Here is a 24950-nt window from a genome sequence, read left to right on the forward strand (position 1 = left end):
AGTCATTGTATACAGCCCATGTGTTTTATCATGGGATGGCACATCACAAAAACGGAGGTGGAAAGTATCAGAGATCATCTAGTTTAGCCCCCCTCCCCCCAGTTTTTAGGTGTTAAAAACTCAGTTTCAAAAGGGAGAAATCATTTACCCAAGGGTATCTATCTATTGAAGAGAAAAGCCAGTATAAGAATCAGTTGGATACCCAGCCCAAAGCTCTGTCTGCAACAACTTCAGTGTTCCTTTTTTGACTATTCATGAAGTCATTGGTTGAGGAATGATTTTACCAAGTTTTAAATTTGAAAGGATCTTGTAGAGGAAGAAATTGTGAACCATAAGGGGTGACTTATCCATAGCAATACTACTAAAGCCAAAATCACTGGAAGGTTTTATTAAACTACCCCATAGGACTGATAGTGACGGTGGTCATGAAATTATATATATTTTCATAGCATCTCTATAGTTCACCTGAGAAATGCCTTTAAAAATGCTATATTAATTATTGAGTCAGATTGTGTAAAATGGCAACAAAAATGTCTAAATAAAAGCCTTCATGGAAATACTGAATACCAATCTCTCTGACTACCTGAATTTAGCAATAAAACATATATAGTTGAGTCAAGTAAGAGGTGACTTGCCTTTTTTAATGTGCACTATTTATATGATAATAGAGATGCAGCATGGGTAGGGATTATAGTAATTATAGTATTACAGTAACCATCTTGTCCAATCTTTTCATTTTGCAGATGAAAAAAATGAGCGATTTGATAAAGATAACTATGGAAAGAGTACTGGAAATGAAATCAGGAAGATTCAAGTTCAATTCTGCCCTCAGATACTTAGCTGTATAATCCATGACAATTAATTTAATCTCTGCCTTAGTTTCCTCATCTGTAAAATGGGGGATAATAATAGCATTTTTCCCCAGGGCTCTTATGAGGATTAAATTTGTAAAGTGTTTTGTAAACCTTAAAGCACTATGAGTGCTTGCTATTATTAGCAGCTATTTTTAATCTACAAAGTCATGATATGAACCATATTCTTTCCTTTGTATCATACTGTTCATTAAAATTGTCCTATCTTGAACAACATTTGTGTATTATGCATTTCCAAAGTTCTTTGAATGCATGTGACTGGTATTACTTTGTGAAAAGAGTTATTCTGTTTTAATAGTATATAGTTCAAACATTATGAATCTCAGGCTTTTTTCGGGACTTCATAGAATTAGCTCCCTCTTTGTTTTCAGAATATCATGGTGGTAAAAAGGTAGTTTAAAAGACCTACTCCTTATTTCTGCCTCAAGAAGGGCAAATAGAGTCGATCCTCTTAAAATTGGTGTCTTAACCACCCTCCTTCATAAATCTTTTCTATTACTATGTCATAACTTGTATAGACAGCTAGGTGATACAGTAGATAGAGTACTAGGCTTTGAATCAGGAAGACATGTTGAATTCAAATCCAGCCTCAAACACTATCTGTATGACCCTGGTAAAGTTACTTAAACCCCATTTGATTCAGTTTCCTCATCTATAAATGGGCTCGAGAAGGAAATGGCAAATCACCCCAGTATCTTTGCCAAGAAAACTCTAAATGAGGGATCACAAAGCATGGGATACAATGGAAAATGCTAAACAGTTTGTGTAATATGGGAGTATATATTATTATACTCTAATCACATAGTAGGGGAATTCAAAATAATCATTCAGTACCCATATGTAGGTAAGACAAATATAGTATTTTAGTCATCATTCTGAAGAGTTTTAGCAAAACCTAGACTATCTACAGGCAAGAGTTGATTTCAGGCTCCCAGGGCATTGATTGACCAAATGGATACATAATATTAAATAAAATGTGAAATTTTACTTGCATTTAGTGCATATAGATCAGAACTGTGACATTTCATTTAAAAAAATCCTCTGAAGAAATGAAAACTCATTCTATATCCTTCCTGATCCAAAGAAGAAATCTGTAAGCTGTTTTATTATTTAAAGTCATGTAAAATATTAAGCATTTTACATTTACTGAAATTTCTTTGTGTTTAGTAGATCTCTGAGAAGGCTCTAAATTGAGAATGTCTTATTAGAAAAGAGATGAAATATAACTTCTGAACCACCAACAAATGTTTAGTTCTCTTCTCAGTACTTCTTTCTACCTTTCTTTAATATCCTGATAGGCAGTTTGAAAAATGGCAGTCAAATGGCTATTCCTACCTAACATTCTGATGTCCTCATAAAGCTTTTGCAAGAACCTGAAATGCTGAGTAAGGACAGGGGAGGCTGAAAGTCAAAGAAATAAATGCCTGGACCAGTAACTCCTATATGCCCCACCACTTGAGCTGGCTCTTAAAGTGCCATTGGGCTTTCTAAGGCTCAGCAATAGATAATATTATCCAATATTCTGTTTTAGCACTGGTACTTTTTTAGTAGAGATAAGTGTTTTAGGTTTACATTGGTCTTCATTTCCAATTTTGTTTTTTGGCAGTTTAGACTTAAGTCTATCAAATTTATGTCTATTACATCTTCTTTTTATATTACAGTGCTTCTGGTTTTAGAAAATTGAAGTTATCCTATCATTCTTTTGTGACCTTAGAATAAATATAATTTAATGAAACATCAGAAGATCAGAGATGCAACTTTCATAATATTTTGGAACAAGAACACTAAAATTCTGTAGTCTGTATAATTTTTATATCCATAAAAGCATGTATAGCTTTTAGAATTTCATTTAAAAATTAACAGCAATCAATGTCAAAGAATCAATATACCTTTTACAAAGTATAATATTAACAGGAATTTCACAAGGTATAATATTAAAGGAATTTCAAATTTCAATAAGCATTATTCAAAGTTATTTGAGGATTAATGCTCTCCTTTGTATTTGTATTCCCTTAGTATGTTATTGGCAGCACATTTAAACAACAAAATTCTTGAAATATCTTATCCTAAAAGACAACAAATACATTTTAGATTTAATATTTTTCTTCTGAAAAGTCAGTCTGTTTACATATGGAATTTCATTTGACTAGGGTCTTATTAAAATCTTTTCTTTATATGTTGAAACTGAGGCACAGCTGCACAATCAAGACAGCATGGTTTACCAGGAGCAGTGGACAAGGATTCAGGAAATCTGGGTTCTAGTTTGACTTTGCTATTTTTGAGCTGTATGATTGTGGGCAAGTCACAACTTCCCTGAGACTCAGTACTCTCTTCTTTAAAATAAGAGATGATTTTTATCATTATCTTAAACAATCTAAAGATATCTTTTAACTTAAAAGATGATCTCTAAGGTCCTTTTCAGTTATACAAGTCCGTGATCTCAAGACAGAGCAGAAATATTGGTCTATTTCCTTTAATATATTAGGAACTGAAAAACTAATGCTTCTGGTTGTAGCTATGTAATTCTTTTGGAGAGATGAGTCCATTTTGGTCCTGATTATTTCATCGTTATAGACACAGCCATAGACAGTAACTTGCCCCCAAATCAGACAGTTAGGAGCAGAAGTTAACTAGATTCTTGTTCTCTTGATATCCAGAGATGCCCCCTCTATATTTATAAGTACACTACCAATCAGAATAGATTGGATTTAAGAATATTATGTTCAGTTTTTAAGCTTTCAAAGAAGTCAAGTTTAGTCTCAGGAGTTAGGCCTTTTTTGAAACATGCCTTTGCAATCCTTTGTTTTTACATTTTCATTTTTTTCTGACATGACAAATAATACCTTAAAAAAATATATCCAAAGTTCACATATTTTAAAATCCTGAAATAAATTAATGTGAATTTTTCTTAAATTAGATGTATAGTCACTATTATCCAATATGAAGTAGTTATAAAAGATAAAAAGGCAGTGGAAAATTCTTTAAAAAAGAAAAACAGAATCATAACCACCTTTAATCTCAGTTTTGTTAGCTATGTAGAATGGAGAAATATGCTGTTTTCTTATTAAAATGAAAATTTAATTTAAAATTCATTCAAAAGTACATACAAGTATGTGAATTGTAACTCAAGGGCTGGAAAGCACCCCAAGTCATCTAACCGTATCTGTATCTGAGTAGACTCCATTCCATATTCCTGACCAGAAGCTATTCAGCTTTAACCTGAAGATCTTTAGTGAGGGAGAACTCAGAATCTCCAGAAGCTCTGATGAAAGTAAAGTATTAAAGAGCTTTTCAGTGACACATTCCTTTGGTCCCTTCTCTACAATTTATCCTCTCTCATTTGCTTATAACCTTGGAGATAATGTACCATGTAAATGATCACATTTGACTTCTGTTTCTCAGGCATCTCTATAGTTCTGTAAAGCACTTAGGAACTATGGCCACAAATATCACATACAGAAAGAATACTTGAATGAAGCATGGAAGAATTTTGCTCAGATACTTAGGCTTATTTAAAATAAAGATAATGCCCATTCAAATAAATTAACTATATTCATTCACATCTTTAAATTTATTCAGATATTAACATATGCCATTACAGCAAAAATATATTGGTTTGTATGTAAATTTTTTTACATTAAGATAACATTATTATTATTGGCATGTCTTCTATATATCTTTTGTTTCTGCTGGGGAGAAAAGTTATCTTTTTAATTGTAATTGTTTTATCAAGGTGGAAACAATATGGCATTTTAGTTAAAAGTTAATAAAAATGCTATTTCTTGGACCACAAGAATGTGAGTAAGTTTTTAACAGTACTCCAAAATTTTATCTGAAAATAATGAGAGTAAAAATATATAGTTAAAAAGTTATCATAATGAAATTGTAGGTCAGTTAGCTTTCTGGAAAACACACTAATATTCTTTTTAGAGTTTGTTCTTTTTCCCTTTTTAATACATTAATGACTCTGCCTTCACAAACATAGTATGCAAATTAAGATGAAGAGAGAGACAACTATGCCCTTTGTTAAACTCGGGAATACAAAAAAAAAATAATTTTAATTCAATTGTGACATACTCCTCACTTGTTACATTGTGGAAAAATTAAGCTACAGAGGAAAGAATTAAATGGAAATCCTACATGATACTATAATCTGGGCCTTCATTTTCCAAATAGATCAAGCAGCTGATCAAAGTAGAACCACAACAATTAAATAACAAATTTACATTTCTGACAACCTAACCCAAATGTGGAAGAAAAAAACAACCCAACATTGATTTAAAATGATAGTAAACAATAAATTATGTTTCAGTGCAGATAATTAGGTATATACAGTATAATTTAAAATTGAGTGCTGAAGACTGCTGATGTTGATCTCTTAAAACTCTGACAAAATATAAATAAGGTACCCAAGAGAGGATGGTTGAGTCAGCTGTGATACAGAACACAGACTGATGTCTCTCTTTTTATTATCACAGCTTGAATTAGATTCCATCAGAATCTTCTAGTTTGTGTGCAAGAGATGGCAAATGTTAATTCCAAAACCATTTTTCTAAATTGCCAACAGACTTGTACTCTTGGTGTCTCTTCACATGGTCACAAGCAGAGCATGCATGTGTTTCCCAGAACCGTGGCAGATTCACTGTGAAACTCTTCCTCCAGTTAAAGTAACTGAGGTATAACTTATCATTTCTGTCTAGCTCCTTAAGATATTTGGCTAGCTCACTGGCAGAACTGTAATCTTCCACATGAATGAAGGAATCCCCTGGGATAAAATTCTCATAGTTTTCCCTAGATGGACCAAGCACAACAGGTACTGTACCAGCCAGAAATGCATTGTAGAGTTTTTCAGTAATGTAATCTTTGTGGATTGAGTTTTCAAAGGAAAGGTAAAATTTACAAGTAGATATGGTAGGAATCAAACTTTTATCATTCACATATTCTCCAAATGCTTGTCCATAAGTATGAATTTCAATGCTTTTACTCAGCTCACTGTAATACTTGACTCTTGCATGCTCAGGATTCCAGTTACTAACAACCCAGCACACTAGCTTCTTCTTGCTTGGCACTTCAAACACAAAGGAGTTTGTGCTTACTGTCATGAAGCCATAAGGCACTTGTATATCCGAGTCTCGGCGATAGGTCAGAGTTAGGTTGAAGAGATGTTCAATACCACTTTTCTGGGGTGTATGGGTAGGGGATTCCAAGTTCATCCAAATCCACTTCTGGAATGGTGGCCGAGCTTGCTGGGGTAAATTAGTAAGATCCCAACTGATGTCTCGGTGATGAATCAGAACAGCATGGGATTTGTTGTAAAGGGCTCGATCAGTGGTAAGACGGCACCCGTGGATGTTAAACATTGCTTGACAGGATGAAAGGTCAAATGTCTGCCCAAAAGGCCATACCCAAATCAATATGATAGTTTCATTCAAATCATCAGTTTTGCTGGAAAAGAAATTTTTCATTTTCAGGACAGAGCTGGTTGTCTCTATGGGACCAAGGATCCAGCTGTTGGTGGGCTTGATGTAAATGAGCAAGCATGCCATGAAACAACCCAGGATAATGCAGGTGATTAAAAATGGGCGAAAAATTCCTTTGGATGTCGATGTCATAATTTTTTCTGTAAAAGAGACAAAGAAAGGAAAGAAAAGTAAAAATTCAGATCAATGAATTATGATTATGTATCCCTAAAAATGTACTTGATTAAAAAATAACTAACTGCTTTGAATAGATAGAATGTGCAGTGGATAGAGCACTAGCCCTGAAGTCAGGAGGACCCGAGTTCAAATCTGTTCTCAGATACTTAACACTTCCTAACTGTGTGACCCTGGGCAAGTCACTTAATCCCAATTGCCTCAGCAAAAACAAACCAACAAACAAAAAAGAAAAAAGAAAAATGAAAAGAAAATACAAATGACCTTTTAAGTGTTATCAAAACATACAGAACAAGGCTTAATTAATCTTGAGTCTCCTTGGAGGGGTAGGAGGTCCATGCATAGGACCTCAGGAGGTCCATGAACTGGGAAAAAAAAAATCTTCATTTTTATTAACCTCTAAAATCTAGCATTTCTTTTTTTCATGAATGTAGACAACAAAATATTATTTTCAGAAGAGATTCATAGGTTTTGCTAGTGCAAGAGGCCTGTGACACACAAAAAAGTTAAGACTCAATATTTCAGCGATTTCTTTGAGAATTTTATCTTCCAAGTATAGTAGCTATGGCAAATTCAATTTGGGGGCGGTAGTGATGGATGACAGTGGATGTCATATGCTTAGAATTGTAAGTCACCTTGGAGGTCACCTAGTCCCACCTTCTCATTTTACAGAGAGTTTAAATAACTTGTCCAAAGTCTCAGAGGTGGCAAGTGGGAGAGCCAGGATTTGACTTCAAATCCATCATTCTTTCCAGGCATCCATGCTAGTTTGATGCACTTGTGTTAGGGGAGGGGCAGCCATTGATGCTTTTTACCTTGGAGCCTGTGTACTTTTTCTTTAAAATTGATAACTATATTTCATAATTGGTTATTTTTATAATCTTATATATTTCTTTTTTATGAATTATGATGTATTATTCTGTGAAGAGATCTATAGCCTTCAATAAATAATGTAATATAGTATTATTGTATGGTACTGTAATACAATATATTATAATACAATAACAGACTAATAAAGAAGTCCGTGACACACAAAAAGGGTATATTTTCAGATTATGTGTTCCTGCTAACTACTTTTGATTCCTAGGAAGAGGTGGGACACATGAAGTGACAAAAGCAGCACAAGGATAATAAAGTCCCCAGGTCATAACACACACACACACACACACACACACACACACACACACACACAGACACACACACACACACAGCTAAGACAATAATGGAGCTTCAGTTCACTAAGAATTTCTCACAAGTCCCTATTGGTTTCCTATGCTAATTAAAGCTGGAAAGATAAGACCTAGTCTTGAGTTATTTGAAATCACTGACCCAGGATTCAATAGTTTAATCTATTTCTAAAATTTTCTATGCGGTAAGTCTTGAAAATTTACTGTCATTCATCAAAATGAAGAGATGTAGTGAAAACACTAGTCATCACAGTAATAAATAAGGAGGTTAGTATACTTGGAAGCAGAGAGTACTGGGTTCAAATTCTGACTCATATATACTAACATGGTTCAAATACCAAAACTGAATCTCAAATTACTCACCTTTAAAATGAAAAAAATAATTTTCATACAACTTGCATGACATGATTGTTTTGAGGCTCAAATTACATAGTTTATGTAAAGCATGTTGCAAACTTAAAACTGCAATATAAATGCCAATTTTTCTTCTTATTCAATGATTATGAGAATGATCTGGGATCTTACTGTTTTTGAAATTACCCATATGGAAACTGTTTCCAATAATGCAGAGCTCATTTGAAAGTACATAGAAATTAGGTGATTAGGCCAAGGTCATGCACAATTGGTAAATTAGCCCTCTTTGAATATAAAATCAGTATACCAATACCTCACATGGTCTCCAACTTTGATAATTATGATGATGATTTTGGTAATATCATAAAAATAGTCCTGTATTTACAGTCAAGGAAAGTGTTATTTTAAATTCTATGGTGTGTTTTAGTGATGAGACTTCACACAATATATTTAACCTCTCTGATCCTTATATAATCCTCATCTATCACATGAGGATAAAAACTCTATATATGTATACACTTCATAGGGTTGTTGTGAGGATCAATGGAGTTAATATATGTACATTGCTTTGAACCTTATTTTAAGCTGTCATTATCTTTTACTAAAATGAAAAGTTCCAGACTTGGTTTCAGAAACATTTGGCTTTATTCATTGACATGACTTTATGTCCAGAACCTCTACCTTTTAATTTTTAGACTCTTTTTTGAACAATGCATGATTGTAAGTCATTTCCCTCCCCAAGCTTCTTTTATACAGCTGCCAAATGGGTCTTCCTAAAGCAAGATCTGAACACATCGCTACCCCACTAAAAATATCTTCAGTGACTTGCTTTGGCCTCTAGAATAAATTACACAATCCTTAGCTTAGCATTTAAAGCCCCTATAATATCTACTTGTCTCCTGAGGAACCTTTATGTGGTTCAAAAAGTAACAGTTAAAACCAAGAAGTACAATAGGGCTATATATTGTCACCTCATTTATTTAACTTATATGTAGACTGTATCATGTGAAAATAGATGAGTGAAAAGTAGGAATTAAGGCTGCCAGGAAAAATATAAACGATCTCAGATATGCAGATACTACCACACTGATAGCAGAAAGTAAAGAAAAATTAAGAAATCTCTTGATGAGGGTGAGAGATGATAGTGTAAACTTCAAGCTGGCTTTAAGTTTAATATAAAAAAATCCTAAGATTTTGGCAACTGCTTCTATCACTTCCTAGTAAATGGAGGCAGAAGAAATGGAAATGGTATTAGATTTTATTTGGGCTCAAAGATCACTACAGATGGCAACTGCATGAAATTAAAAGATACTCCTTGTTAGGAAAGCTATCTGGAGAGTACACAAAAAGCAGACATAACTTTGTTGATAACGTTCTGAATAATCAAAACTATGGTTTTTCTAGTCACCATGTATGAAAATTGGATTATAAGGAAAGCTGAGCACCTGCAGAATCAACATTTTCAAATTGTGGAGCTGGAGAAGACCAGAATCTCTGAGACATCAAAGAGATCAAATCACTCAGTTCTTAAAGAAATTCATTTAAACTATATACTGTGTAAGTAGGTGTCCCAGTGGATACAGTGTTAGGCCTGAAATTAAAGATTCATCTTCCTGAGTTTAAACCTGGTGTCAGATACCAGATGTATGACCCTTGGCAAGTCAAGTTTGTTTCAGTTCTTCATCTGTTAAAAAAAAAAAAAATCTAGAGAAAGAAGTAGCGAGTTACTACAATACCATTGCTCAGAAAACCCAAAAATGGGGTCACAAAAACTCTGGCGAGACTGACACAACCAAACAGCAACATTCACTGGAAGATCAAATATGGAAGCTTAAATAGTTTGGCTAAATGAAAAGATAGGACTCAATGGAAAAGATTCTGAAGTTGGGAAATTCTGAAGGCAAAAGGAAAAGGGAATAGTAGAGAACAAGATGGATAGTGTCATGGAAACAGTGAACATGAACTTGGATAGACTTTGAGAGATAATGAAGGATAGAAGGATATGATTTGTGAGGTTGTAAAGGTTGGACTTTATTAAACAACAACAAAACAGCTAATTAGTTTAGGTTATTTCCTTTCACACATTTTAATAGGCTTGCTATTTGTTTCCTATATATACCATTCTTCCAGTTTCTTTTCTTTTTTTTTTTTTCTATTCTTTTGAATAAGCAGTGCCTGTTACTCAAGCTTTGCCTAGTTTCTCAAATATACAGAGAACTGAGTCAAATTTATAAAAAAAAAAAAAATACAAGTCAATTGCCAGTTTATAAATGGTCAGAGGATATGAACAGCCCCCCCCCCAAAAAAATCAAAGTTAATTATAGTCATGAAAACATGTTCTAAATCATTACTGATCAGAGAAATGCAACTCTGAGGTATCATCTCACACCTATCAGCGTGGCTAATATGACAAAAAAGGAAAATGTTGGATATTGTAAGGGATGTGAGAAAACTGGAACACTAATGCACTATCAGTAGAGTTGTAAGCTGATTCAACCATTCTGGAAAGCAATTTGGAACTACGCCCATAGGGCAACCAAACTGTACAGACTCTTTGATACAGCAATACCACTGCTAGATTTCTATCTTAAAGACAGTCACAAAAAAAAAAAAAAAAAAAAAAGAAAAGGACCTACTTGTACAAAAATATTTAATACGGTTCTTTTTGTAATGGGTAAGTATTAGAAATGAAAGGGATCCACATCAACTGGGAAATGGCTAATAAGCTGTGGTAATTAATTGTAATGGAATTGTACAATAAAAAATGATGAGCAAGATGATTTCAGAAAAACCTGGAAAGGCTTACATGAACTGATGCATAGTGAAATGAACAGAACCAGGAGAACATTGTACACAGTAACAGCAATATTGTTCAATGAAGAAATGTGAATGATTTAGCTATTCTCAGCAATACAATGATCCAAGACTCAACCAAAGGACTAATATTGAAGTATACTATCCTGCTTCCATAGAAAGAACTGATATTGATTAAATACAGACTGAAGCATTTTGGTTTTTTTTTTTTCATTCTTTTTAGAAATTTGAGTCTTTTTGTATAAAAATGACTATGATAATATTTTACATAGTTGTACATATAAAACCTATATCTGATTGCCTATTGTCTCAGGAAGAGGTAGAGGAGGAAAGGAAGAAGGGATATAATTCAGAACTCAAAACTTTAATTAAAAATGTTAAAAAAAAAAAAAACAACAAATTGAAGAAAAAACAAAAACAAAACCCCAAAGGATCATCAACTATAACTTCTTTGATGAGTTCTTTCCTGCTCCATGAGGTATCAACATTTCTTCTTTGAAATTACTTTGTATGAATCATAGATTTTACAATAGAATGGAAATTAGTAACTACAGAATCCAAGCCTCTCATTTAACAGATTTTTTTTTGAACGAGCACATATTATGTGCCAGGCACTGTACAAAACCCTCCCATTTTACAGATGAGGAAACTGAGGCACAAAGAGGTTAAGAGACTTACCTCATCGTGTGTAGCAAACCCATTCCCATTTTATATTCCATACAAGTTAAACTTCTTGAAGGCAAGATTGATTAATTTTTGGTTTTTGTATCTCCAATGTCCATCCTAGTACTTACAGGTGCTTTAGAACTGTTTGTGAACTGAATTTACTAGCAAGTAGAACTGATCCTCTGGTGATGAATCTTGTCTCACTAAACTAAATAGGTCTTTCAGTGATGGATTCTGGGACCAAAGCCTTTGCAACTGATATATTCTCTGCTAAAGCTTCAGGTCTGCTGGTTCAGCTTTAGATTCTGAGACCAGATGACTTTCTTTCTATCTATCTATTCATCTATCATCTACCTATCTACCTATCTATCTGTCCTAATACCTTACTGGATAAACAGAATAATATAAATAATTTTTCTGAATAAGATCACAGCAGAAGTTTATCCTAAATAGATATGCTCTTACTCCTCCTTCTCCCGTTAGCAGAATCATCCTAGACTCTTCCCTCTCTTTTCTATTCAATAATTCAATAATCAAGTTTTTATCTATATAGCAACCAGGTTGATGGAAGGAAGGAAGGAAGAAAGGAAAGAAGAATAGAGAAAGAAAGGAAGGGAAGGAAGAAAGGGCTTTTTTTTTTTTTTTTTTTGAACAAGCACTTACTATGTGCCAGGCACTGTACAAAATACTGGAAATAAAAACACAAGCAAAAAAGAATGATAGTCCTAGCTCCAAGGACCCTCAATTCTAATATGAAGGGGGCTGAGAAGATGGGGAAGGGCTGGGAGGGGCAGGTATAAAAGTTCACAACTTCAGGAGGGAAAACAGCAAGAGAAGTGAACATCAATATCTTGGGTACTTATGCCAAATGGACAGGAACTCACTAATTACAGGGAGTACATACAAGATAAGTGCACATACATGTAAGGTAATCTCAGAGAGGAAGGTGTTAATTAACATTTGGAAAGACTGGGGAAGACTTCTTACATAAGGTGGGATTTAAGTTGAATCTTAAAGCCAGGAAAAGCAAAAGGGAGATGGACTGAATCTGCCAATTGAAGTTCCTCCTACAAATAATATAGAGAATTCAAAGCAATTTACTTAGTTTATTATAATAGAGTACTAAACTTGTAGCCAAGAGCATTAGATTCAATACAGGCTTAGGTTGGGGAAAAAAAAACAAAACAATATGGTTAGTATTACATAATAATTTATTAATATTATATAATTTCTGTATTTTCTGTGAATCTTCACCTTTCCTCTGAAGGTTCTGAAAAACTGCCCCATAAATTCCCATATAATTTCTTATATCAATCTATAATCTATTGAAATTGTGATAGGGAAAGTTGCAATGTGAAAGGAATAACTGTAGATCTTTAAGGCAAAGATAGTGTGTGGAGGAGTAGAATTAGATGGATTAAAAACTTTAGACTTTATTGTAACAATTTCCTCAAAAGGAATAAGTGGGTAAGAAGTTATCCTAACAATGTATCTGAGGAAAAAAACAAAAACAAAAACTGTATATACATATGTGTATGTATAGGTGTGTGCACATGTATATGTAAACCTACTTTACTGTAACATCATGTTAAGTGGGTGGGAACCTGACCATTTAATCAGATAACTAGCCAAAGGTCCAAAAATGAAAGACTGAATATAAAGTTTCAAAGAACATGAGAATCTAATTAGTTTCTATCATTAACAAGATATATTGCCTTATTTATTTTTTACCAAGATACTAGTGTGCTGTCTAAAGAAAGCTTCAGGTATTTGAAATTAGTGATACTCAGAATTTCATAAAAATCAGTTGTTTCTAGGTAACATGTTAATCATCAATTGGGAGATTTCTAAGTGAAAGTAGAACACCACAAACTTGGAAAAGCATGTAACTCTGGAAAAGTAGGGGAACAGTAAGAACTCAGAGACCTTTTCTAAGTCCATGGACAACATATAATTTTAAAGTTTCACTTTCTTTAAGTTATAGCTATTAATAATTGTTATTAGACAAAATTTACATTATGAACATATCACTGAGTTTGACTTTTATACTTAGGACTGATAGGGTTTTTAAAAAATCTTTTTACTGCCTTGTGGAAAAAGAGAAAAGATTACATTGTTTAAAATGAATTTTATTAAAATATTTCTCAAATCACATACTATGGGGAAAATTAATTTTTCTTAAGGCTTTAAATTTTTTTTCTAAAGATGAAAATAAAAATATAAATTTCCAAATTATTTCTGCTTAATATGAACTTTCTCTTTTCTACCTTAAGAGACACTATTGGAGTTCAGTATAAAAGATAACAATTTTCAAATATAGGCAAATTTTAGAACAATAATTCATTATTTAAAATTTCTAAAATACAAGAAGGGACAACACTATGAACATATAAAAACAAAAACATTTTAGCCATGGAGAACTCAGGAAACAAAATGTTAATCAACAGTTTCAGAAGAAAATTTAGAAAATTCATCATTGCTTTTGGAAACTGGGTTCCTAGAAATGCACACACACACACACACACACAAACACACACACACATGCACATAAAAAAAAAAACAATCAAGGACAACCTATCAATAAATTGGAAGCCTACACACACACACACACACACACACACACACACATACACCTCGTATCACTACTGTTTAAATCTATATTGCTAACTATGACAATAAGTACTTTGAAGTTCATCAAATTTGAAAAGTAGATCACTGCTAGTCAGTTTCCCGATTGAGTCTTAATGGCTTAACTTTCTGATATCAGAGCAGTGAAAGTATTAACAGTAATAATTCTTTTTCCTCAATATTTTATAGGATCATAGCTCTACACTTCATTTTAATTTTTCTAGACTGCAATTTTTTTGTATCTTGGAATTCTAAGGGTAAAACTAGGTTTACCTTAAGTTTTATAAATCATTAATTAGTCCATTCCATTTCACACACAAGGAAAATAAGTTTCATAGAGGTGAAATGACTTGATCAAGATCTCTCAGATAGTTAATAGCAATTAATCCTCTGATTTGAGCTTAGGTTTCTTCCTCTGCACTCCTGTCTGAAGATTTCTCTATTTTTGCTCTTCCTTTTCAGTACTTTTCTCCCAATATCTCCCTCAATAATCTTGGGAAGGGCTTGAGTCTTACCCTCATTTGGGTTCAAAGACATACCAATTGAAATCAAGAGCTAAAAGCTTCTTGGAATACCATCACCATTTCCTGCACCAAAAAATCATTTTCAAAAGATGTTAAGTTCATAGAGTTAAAATTAGAAGTGACCTCAAAAAGGCCCTCTTGCCCAAACCCTCATTTTACATATAGGAAAAGTAAGGATCCTGAGATTAAGTGACTTGACCCTTAGAATCTCTTATTCTAAAGGAAGACTTTAACTCATCTACATGGCATCTACCTTTTAGAGTATTATAGTTTTTCTCTAGTCTAGTTAATTTCCTAAGTACCTCTGGGTAGTTCTTGAAGGACTCGCTTACATAAATTGGTACATTTTCTCTTACTCTCCCAAGTCTCATTTCAACTTGCAGTTCCAGGATGACATCTCCTTGATTCTGACAGCTCAAATGCCCTCTTCTTTGCTTTCCTCTCAGGTCCCAAACTGTATAAATTGCCTTTGGTCTGTGATCTCTCCCTTCATCTGCTTTGCAAACTCCAAAGCTCTTTTCTTTGGATACATTGCATATTCACAGTCTGTGAAACTCACTTTTCAGCTGGGGGGACTTGATCTACTTCTTTCCCATTTATCTCCCCTTTTGCGCTCTCTCTCTCTCTCTCTCTCTCTCTCTCTCTCTCTCTCTCTCTCTCTCCTCTCTTTGCACTCCCTCTGAAGCTCCCAGCCTCTATAGCTTTTTATTCACCTCAGCAGTTTTATTTACCTGCCTCTGCTGTACTTAAAGCAATCAGATTTGGCAGCAGGCCCCAAGTAATCTGGCCCATGTACCACACAAAGACAATGTGGCTGTAGTTGATGTAAGGTACAGATGGAGTGTTTCCTTATGGTGATTTTCCAGGGCCTACTTTCTGACTTTCATTTGACTGTCCATGAACTTTGCTTTTACACATAAAAGTTATGGCCTTGCTGCCACATCCATATACTGGAATCAACCAGGGAGGCACTTCATTTTTGAAACATATCTGAGACGACAAAGAAGAGAGCATAATTTTCTCTCTCACCTCTAGGGGGTACAAGTTATTTGTACTTCTGAAAATAAAGGGATTAAAATTTCCCTGAAGTCAAAGTAAGTTACAATGAATGCCCCAGGGAATTTTGCCTTTTATCTCCCACCACTAGGCAGATGTAATCTTTGAGGAGGTCCTTTTATGGACCTTAAAAAAAAAATAACAGAGCTAAAACAGGTCCATCCTATTTGAAACTCATACTTTTAGGTTGGATTCCTTTCAACTACATTAGCAAAAGCTCCATCCTATGAATCACACTGGACTGCTTGGGGCACCTCCATCAGTCCATATTTGTATTCATCTTTATAATGAAGATTCTGCTACTATTAACTCAGCATCAAGATTTATTACCACAAGCAGCTTTCATTATAGTCTGGTCTGCTCCCTTGTCTCAGTCTCATTATAGGCAATCCCTATTCTTTGTTTTTTAAAGTATTACCTACAATGGAATATGTTCTTCTATTTTCCATGAACAGAATATGCTGTGTTCTTCTCACTAATTTCCATAATCACTGCAATTACTATTGAATTTCTTCTTTTGTGAATTGTCTGCACTTCACAATGTAATGCCTAATTCCCATACATACCACCCTGTATTTTTAATCACTGCATCTCTATATTTCAACCCAGGAAACAAAAACATTACAAATCATTCCTATTCAGAACAAAGTATTTCCTCTATGACATACCTGAGAACAATTCAACCAGCCTCCCTTGAAAACCTCCACTCAGGGGAACTTAACTTCCTTGGAAGAATATCTGTTCACCTTCAGAAATGCTCTAACTCAGGAGAAGATTGTTTTAGTATCAACTTCTAATTCAATTCTTTGCACCTTCTATCTATAGCTCCTTATAAATCTAAGGCCATGTGAGGTAGAACTTCTGCTATTGTGTCACCTTTATAGTCTTCATACCAAACCAAATTATTCTCTATTTATTGAACTACAGCTTTCTCAAAAAACAAAAACAAAAGGTCAAAGTCCTGAAGTCTTTAAAAAGCTTTACCTAATTTATTTATCAACTACAGTTCTAACAGAGTATCCAGCACTTAACAATTAGCAGATACTTGTTGGTTAATAGATTGATTAATTTAAACCTAGAAGAAAATGCTAAACATTTTTGTCCTCACTTATACTGATATGAATTATTATCATCAACTCTTAGAAAGGAGAGTATGGTTCCTAGCAAGCCTTAATGGTACTTCACTCATTCATGCATTTAATGTTCTTCAGTAAATGAGATAACATTTATAAATCATTTAGCAGATAGCATCTGGCTTATAGTAGGTGCTTCATAAATGCTTGCTCTTACATTACTGTTTAATTCTGTTTAATAACAGCTTATATTTATATGCTATTTAGTATGCAATCTGAGTCAAAGACATCATGGTCATGATTATCATCATAAATGAAAATGGGGAGATAATGCATACAGATAAGTAAATACAAAATATATAAAAAGTAAATTGAGTTCAGGAAGAGCATCATATTATACTACACTATATCAACATATGGCAAAATAAGGAGAAATAATAGGATTTGAGCTGAGGCTTTAAAGGAATTATGAATTACTAGGGTCTCTTTTCCCATTACAAGAGAAACGAAAAATGCCAGGGTTATTTTCCCTATTTTTGTAGCTGAGGAAACTGTCTCAGAAAAAATGAAGTATCAATTCTGATGGATGTGGCTCTTTCCAAAAATGAGATGATTCACATCAGTTCCAATAATCTTGTGATGAAGAGAGCCATTTACTGCAGAGGGCTGAAACTATTGGGTTGATGCACTGAGGTCAGGACTGCTGAGCACTTGAGGCTAACTTCCGATTGGACGATACTCTATGGGCATATGCTTGGAAAATGGTCCTTTCCACTATCTGTACTGGCTCAGTGATTGGTGTATAGAGGATTGTAGGAGGAACTAGGGGGTAGAGTAAAGATAGCCAGGGACACACTCTTGGTGGTAGGAAGGGATAAGGCAGTCGAAAAGAATCTGCTTCCATCCTGTTCAACCCTGCGTCGAAGACAAAGAATAAAGACTGAGGACTTTTGCTTATCTCCGGCTGATTCTGGGGTGTTCTGGGTGCTAGCGCAGTCATTACAATCTACATCAAGAGAGAGGACCAACTGAGTGTGGACCACAACATAGCATTTTCTCTCTTTCTGTTGTTTGCATTTTGTTTTCTTTCTCAAATTTTTTTTCTTCTTGATCTGATTTTTCTTGTGTAGCAAAGTAACTATATATATATATATATATATATACACACACATATATATATGTATATATATATATAAATAATTTTTTTCCCTGAGGCAATTGGGGTTAAGTGACTTCCCCAGAGTCTCATAACTAGGAAGTATTAAGTGTCTGAGGCCAGATTTGAACTCAAGTCCTCCTGACTTCAGGGCTGGTACTTTATTCACTGCACCATCTAACTGCCCCTGATTTAATATATATTTTAAGAAATTTAACTTATTGGATTACCTGCCATCTAGGGGTGGGGATGGGGGAAAGGAGGAGAAAATTTGAAACACAAAGTTTTGCAAGGGTCATTGTTGAAAAATTATCCATGCATATGTTTTGAAAATAAATAGTTTTAATAGAAAAATAAATAAAACCCTAAAAAAGAAAGAATGAAGTAAACTTTTTGAACTTCATGTAATACTAGTTGTGTGATCATGAGCAATCATTTTAGGATTGTTGTAAGTATCACGTGAGATGATATAGAATATATAAAAGCAGTTTGTAAAATATAAGACAGCCATATATATGTCATTATTAGAATAAACCAAGTAAACAATAGTGTGAGATAGTATAGTGAATAGAGCACCAGAGGTGGAGACAGGAAAACCTGAGTTCAAAAGTGGCTTCAGACTCTTGCTAGCTTTGTGATCCTGGCCAAGTCACTTAACCCAGTTTGCTTCAGTTTCCTCAACTATAAAATGAATTAGAAGGAAATAATAAACTAATCTAGTATCTGTGCAAAGAAAACCCCAAATGGAATCATGAAAAGTAGTACATAATTGAATTAACTGAACAAAGGTTGAACAATAAGTAAATATTTATAAATACATTTGAATGTAACTCAAGTGGCAGAGTAGGGGAGCTATCCCTACAATTATATACAAGAAATGGATATGAGGAGCCCCCTCCTAAGGCTTTAGATGTGTGTGTGTATGTATTTGTGTGCACGTGTATGAATATTTGTAAATAAGAGATGTGAGTTCAATCTACTAACCCCAAGACACAGGAGCTAAGGGAATCTAGGCATTGTTACAAGGTTCAAATCCTATTTCCTGTGCTTACTCTCCATGTGTTTTTAGGCAAGTCTTAATGTTCTTTGGAATTCAAATTTCCTCATTTGGAAAATAAGAAGCTGAATTAAATGGCCTCTGAAGTTCTTTCCAGCTCGAAAATTTTCATTCTATCTTTCTTAGGGTTGAAGGAGGTCCCAGAAACAATCTAGTCCAATACTTATCTAAAAGAGTCACTTCTATGTATATCTCTACCTGACAAATAGTCTTATAGCCTCTGCTTGGAAAACTCTTATTTAGTAAGGGGAAGCAATACCTCTCAAGTTCCATTCCAATTAAGGATAGTCCTAATTGTTAGAAATTTGGCAGATGCAATCCATTGTTCTTAATTCTAGTTCTGCCCTCTGGAACCAAAGAAAATAAATCTAATTCCTTTTCCTTGACAACCCTTCAGAGGCCACTGGCCTCCTTGAATGGCACTATCAGTCATTCTGACAACTCCCAGAATCCCATACAAACCACATCTGGGAATGAGGCTCACCCTTCTATTCTATACCTCCTATGACTGGTCAGCTGTAGGAATGGGAGGAAAAAGAGAGTTGTATGGCTCTCCCCTACTTACTCCACCCACCTCTAAACATAAGAAAATGGCAAAATATATACCCTAGGGGTTCTTGTTTGTGCACCATCAATGAGAACTGAATGAAGTTTAGGGATCACTAGGAATGTTATAAGTAATATAGGTAATAGACACAGTTAACAAAGCATGTATTAAAATCCTAGTTCTATTCACTAATTTTTTGACTTAGCTCTAATTTTTTTTATCAGTAAAATTGTATTATCTACTTTAAAGGGTAATTGTGAAGAAAGCATGTAAATGAGGAGTAAATGAGGAATTATAAATGGTAATAGTAAATGAATCAATAATCATTTATTGTTGTTGATCACTTGTTTCAATCTTGCCTGTCTCTTCATGACACTATTTAGATTCTTTTGGCAAAGACCAGTTTCTCATTTTATTTTATATTGCTCAGGTTCACACAGCTTGTAAGTACCTGAGAATGGTGTGAACTCAGGAAATTTGACTACAGGCCAACTGTGCCACCAAGTTGGCCTAATAATTTATTCAAGACCTACAAAATGTTAGGCTAAGTACTAAGGATACAAATATGGAAAAAGACAGCATTTTCCGTCAAGGAGATTACAATCTAATGGGGAAAGACATACAAAAGAAAACTGAAGGGGGGGAATGTACCCAAGTTGGGGAAAGGGAATGATTATATCATTGAGAAATCAAAAATCAAAAATGAGAAGAAAATTAGAGATGTCTCTCTGGTTTCCCCACTCTGCAAACTGATATCATGTGGCTCCATTCTCGGGGAAGAGGGTACTGATGAAGTGAGAGTACCAAAATTGAATTTTGTAAGATTATGAGATTTCCTGTTGATGAGTTTGCTAGGAGCATGGTGAAGTCTATGAAATCCAAAATGAAGATCACAGAGGTAAAAAAGAATTACTTGTCACCTACTCATCCCATTGTGACTAGATCACTATCCCAACTTCCCACTCTTCACATTAAGATTTTCCTGTGCTCACTCTTACATAGATTGATGTTTAATGGCTTTATTTGGTGCAGTTTTCAGAGTATTTAGATTCTGAACAGCAGAAAATTATCTAAATGTTCAAAAATACTCATCATCATAGATTAAATAGTTCTTAAATGTCATCAAACCCAATTTTCTTAATTCACAGATGGGGATACTAAAGCCCAGAGAAACTTGCCTAGAGTTAGACATTTAATAATAAATATATGATACAATATTAAAACCCAAGTTTTCTGAACTTCAGATCATGTATTCTGATAACTATACCATGCTGTTTCTTTGGATTGTATTTGATTTACTGCCTAAATGAATCATGGTTGAAAGTAAAACAGACAATAAATAAATTAAAGATTAATATATGGATTGCAGATGTTATTGTACTATTGATTTTATATTTATTACATATATATTCTGAGTCCAACATGACTAAAAGAGAACTCAACATCTTCTCTCTTGCCTTCTCTCATATTTCTTCACCCTTTTAAAGTATGCTCTATTATGATTCCAGTTATCAAGGTTTTACAAGTTGGGTATCATCTATAATTCTTCTTTCTTCTTTACTGCCTCCTGCCCTCTGTAAGCATTCTCTTGCTAAGTAATAAATTCTATCTCCAAAATACAAAAATGCTTATTTTTTCATCTATATTCTTTTCTATCCACTCACTAAGCCACTCACATATTCTGGTTCAGGTCTTCAGCACCTCTGCCTGGACTATTGAAGTCGCCTATTAACTGATTTCTTTGAAGAAAAAGACTGGGCCTTATCTTTCTTTGTATCCTTAAGTAGTGCCCCAGAACGATACAAGAGTATGCCTGATAGCAGTAAATCCATTTTCTGCTCAACCTCTGTGGTGTTCTGTTCCTACACTGGCTGCCTTGCCCTTCTGGGGGACTAGTCTACCGATCTATGAAGTCCACTCAAATATTGCTGAATCCCTTCCTGAGCCTGGCATATACTAGAAGGCCCTGTGTTGATGCTTACTCCCCCACTTCCCACCACTCTCCCTCCAAAGTGCTCTAAATACCTGTTATTTTATTCTACTTCTAGTAGTACATAAGCTTTTGATGCCTATTGGGGAATGCATAAGCAAGCTATGGTATACCACTGTGATGGAATATTATTGTGCTATAAGAAATCACAAGTAGAATGATTTCAGGATTCAGGGTTCACAAAAATCTGGAAAACTTTACATGAAGTGATACAAGATGAAGTAAGCAGAATCAGGAAAACATTGCACACAGTAAAAGCAATATTATATGATGAAGAACTGTGAATGACTTAGCTAAATCTATACTCAGTAATATGGTGATCCAAGACATTCCCAAAGTACTAATGATGATGTATACTATCCATCTCCAGAGAAAAAATTAATATTGCCTGAATACAAATTGAAGATGCTTTTTTTTAACTTTCATTTTTTTTTAGTCTTCTTGTACCAAATGAATAATATGGAAATGTTTTACATGATTGCACATGTATAACCAATATGTAATTGCTTACCACTTTAGGAAGGAAGGAATAAAATTCAAAACTCAAAACTTAAAAAACAAAATAAAATGTTAAATGTTAAAATGTTTAAAAAATTTGTTTTAACATTTAATAGGGGGAAAAGAAAATATTATGTATTAAAAAAGAGTAGGGACCCTATTGTTTTTGTATCCCCAACACATATAGCATAGTGTCTGGCATAATAGAGAAAATAAGAAATGTTTCATCTACCTATCTATCTATCTGTCTGTCTGTCTGTCTATCTATCTATCCATCATTTATCAACTACAAAATATTTGTAAAATGAATGAAGTATAAGGAAGAATTCAATTTCAATATATTTGTTTCATACCCATTAAGTGCACTGTGTTAGGTTGTAGGATACACATACAAAATTTGGACACAATGCAGGCTTTGGCTTCATGGGATTCACAGATTTGGTGAAAGGATTCAACTTACACTTATAAGCATAGTGCAAAATGACACAGGATAAGAAAAAACCCAAATGCTATGCAAAACCTGAAGGGAAGGGGAAGTAGAGGAATAGGAGACATTTTTAGTGAGGAGATGATATTTGAGTTGGACTTAAAGGTCAGGTAGCTATAAGGGTGGTGGGAATGCCAAGAACAAAAAGAAATGCAAAAGTATGATGGGGAGAGATCTTTTAGAGAAGTTGTATGGAACAATGCAAATAGTCCCATTTGGCTGAAATATGGAGTAATTAGAGGGGATTATTAACAAGATAATACTGAAAAAATAGAAGAATAATAGATTGTAAAAGATCTTGAATGCTAGTGGAAGCTATTTAAATATTATTCAGTCACTAGAAGGTTTTAAGCAGAAGACTAAAGATATTAGAATTGTGCACAAGGAAGATCAATTTGACAGTAGTATGAAAGATGGATGAAGAGGAATTTAAGAGTAAAGGCAGGAAGATTGATTAAGATGCTATGGACACATGGTTCAGGTGAAGCTGTTCTAGAGTTCACAAAAGGTGAGAGAATAGATACTAGAAAGTCCATCATGACTTGTTCTTTTATAAATAATTAAATGGCCAGTTAACATGAATAGAGATGAATGTATATATGTATACAATATATAGAAATTGTATACAATAGGCTTTATAATGACTACATTGTATAGTAGAACTTTCCTTCACAAGAGACCAGGACAAAACAACCAACCAATTGGAAAAACTTCTGAATTCCTTAATTGCTTGACATGCCAGTAATCTTTTGTGAATGAACTCTAGCCAAATTTGGAGATGCCTAGAGCTTTTAAAAATTATAGGGTTAACCTTGATCAACTCAAGGGCAAGTTGAGCAGAAGTTGTAGACTCAAGATCTTATTCAAGACTTTCTAAACATCCTATCACCTGGCTTATTGTGTCTACAGCCGTCTTCTTCTTTAAGCCCATCATCATTCCCCCTTAAAAATCTGTAGAAACTATAATATATCCCTTTTTTTTTTCTATTCTACTTTGAGCAGCTAAGAACTCTCTTCCCCTCTGCTCCCTTGTAGGATATTCTCACCCCCTACAAGCCTTTTCTCAGACAATAAATGCTTTTAATTGGTTTCATTTCCCATCCCTTTCTGGACCTAGGGGTCTTTGCTTAACAGCACATATATAAACATATATGTATACATACCCATGTATATGTTTATGTTTCTTGCTAGTATTATTACTTATTGGTTTTATTAGTATTTTAAAAATTGTATGACCACTCGCAAATACAATCATGTTGCAGTTAAAAAATAATGTTAAATATAGGCTACCAGTTTTTATAGTATGTTGATGCATTAATAGGATTACCATGGATACATGATCTCTTCTTCTGGTTTCCTCTTTTAGAGGCAGTGAAGAGTTCTAAAGATGAACTTGGGAGAAATATGGGTTGGATTCTCATCTCTCACATTTACTAGTAGTTCTTGCATAGTAAATATTTAGTCTGCTGACCTGAACCTCATTTCCCTAATTCTGTAAAATGGAGATAATATCTATGATATTTGTCCCAGATGGTATTTGTTAGGGTCAAACAAAATAATGCATGCATGTAAGGTACTTTGTTAACATGCTTTGTCAACTTAAAGCTGTATAGATGTAGTAGTGTTGAAGGGATGATATGGTGAGTAGGGTTATTCAAATGCTCCCCTCCCCCCAACACCCTATTACTCTTTGACCTGATGGGTTCCTGTTATATACTTCTCCTTCACTCTGGGAAATAAGCAAAGCAACAAACATTTTTACTAAAAACTTAATATGTGCCAGGCACTGTGCTAATAGTGTAAAAGTAGTTTCAAAGGATCTGTAATACTCTTTATTTTTTTCTTAACTCCAAGTCCCAGCCAGAAATAGGGTTTTGACAAATCAATTCAATGTTAGATCTTTTTCTTTCTTCTCTCTGAAGAGGCTTTCCCCTCAAGTGGGTTCCTCTCAACAGTCTTCACAGAAAGTATACCCTTGAACAAGGAGATGCCACTTTTGGCAATTGTTTATTAAGAAGTCAAAGAAATCATTGATAACCAAGGAAAGTACTGTCTTTTGTCCTGCCAAAGAAAAAGGATTAAAGCATTCTGGTGCTCAGGAAAAAAAAAAAGTACTCTAGGGGAAAAAGGAGGAGATAGACACAGTATAAACTCCTTGGGTTTTGTAGTTCGTGCAGTGGCAACAAAGCTTCCAGCTGATTATCCCAAATAGTAGCTCTCTTTCTGGAGTCCTGAACCTTTTCTTTGTGGTGCAAGCTCTCTCCCACAGTAGGACATAACTTCTTAGTGCTCCTCTTTTTCTAGCCGTAAGCTTACTCTGTTGACCCACTCTATTCAGAGGTGGGTTCTTTCAGTTGGATTTCCTTTGTGCAGAGAACTTACTTTTA

The 24950-nt window shown here is 34.2% G+C and overlaps 1 protein-coding gene across 4 annotated transcripts in view; it reads right to left on the reverse strand.

Moving 5' to 3' along the window:
* Positions 1-3351: 3351 nt before the first annotated feature.
* The window catches only part of FUT9 (fucosyltransferase 9), a 262897-nt gene continuing 241298 nt past the window's right edge, over positions 3352-24950 (reverse strand). For all 4 annotated transcript variants that reach the window (XM_031964510.1, XM_031964506.1, XM_031964508.1 and 1 more), the window contains one exon: positions 3352-6492. In XM_031964510.1, coding sequence (XP_031820370.1) covers positions 5405-6484 — 1080 coding nt within the window. In that variant the 5' untranslated portion in view covers positions 6485-6492 and the 3' untranslated portion in view covers positions 3352-5404. The remainder of the gene's footprint in view (positions 6493-24950) is intronic.

The sequence above is a fragment of the Sarcophilus harrisii genome, chromosome 4, assembly GCF_902635505.1.
Source record: "Sarcophilus harrisii chromosome 4, mSarHar1.11, whole genome shotgun sequence".
Classification (NCBI taxonomy): Eukaryota; Metazoa; Chordata; class Mammalia; order Dasyuromorphia; family Dasyuridae; genus Sarcophilus; species Sarcophilus harrisii.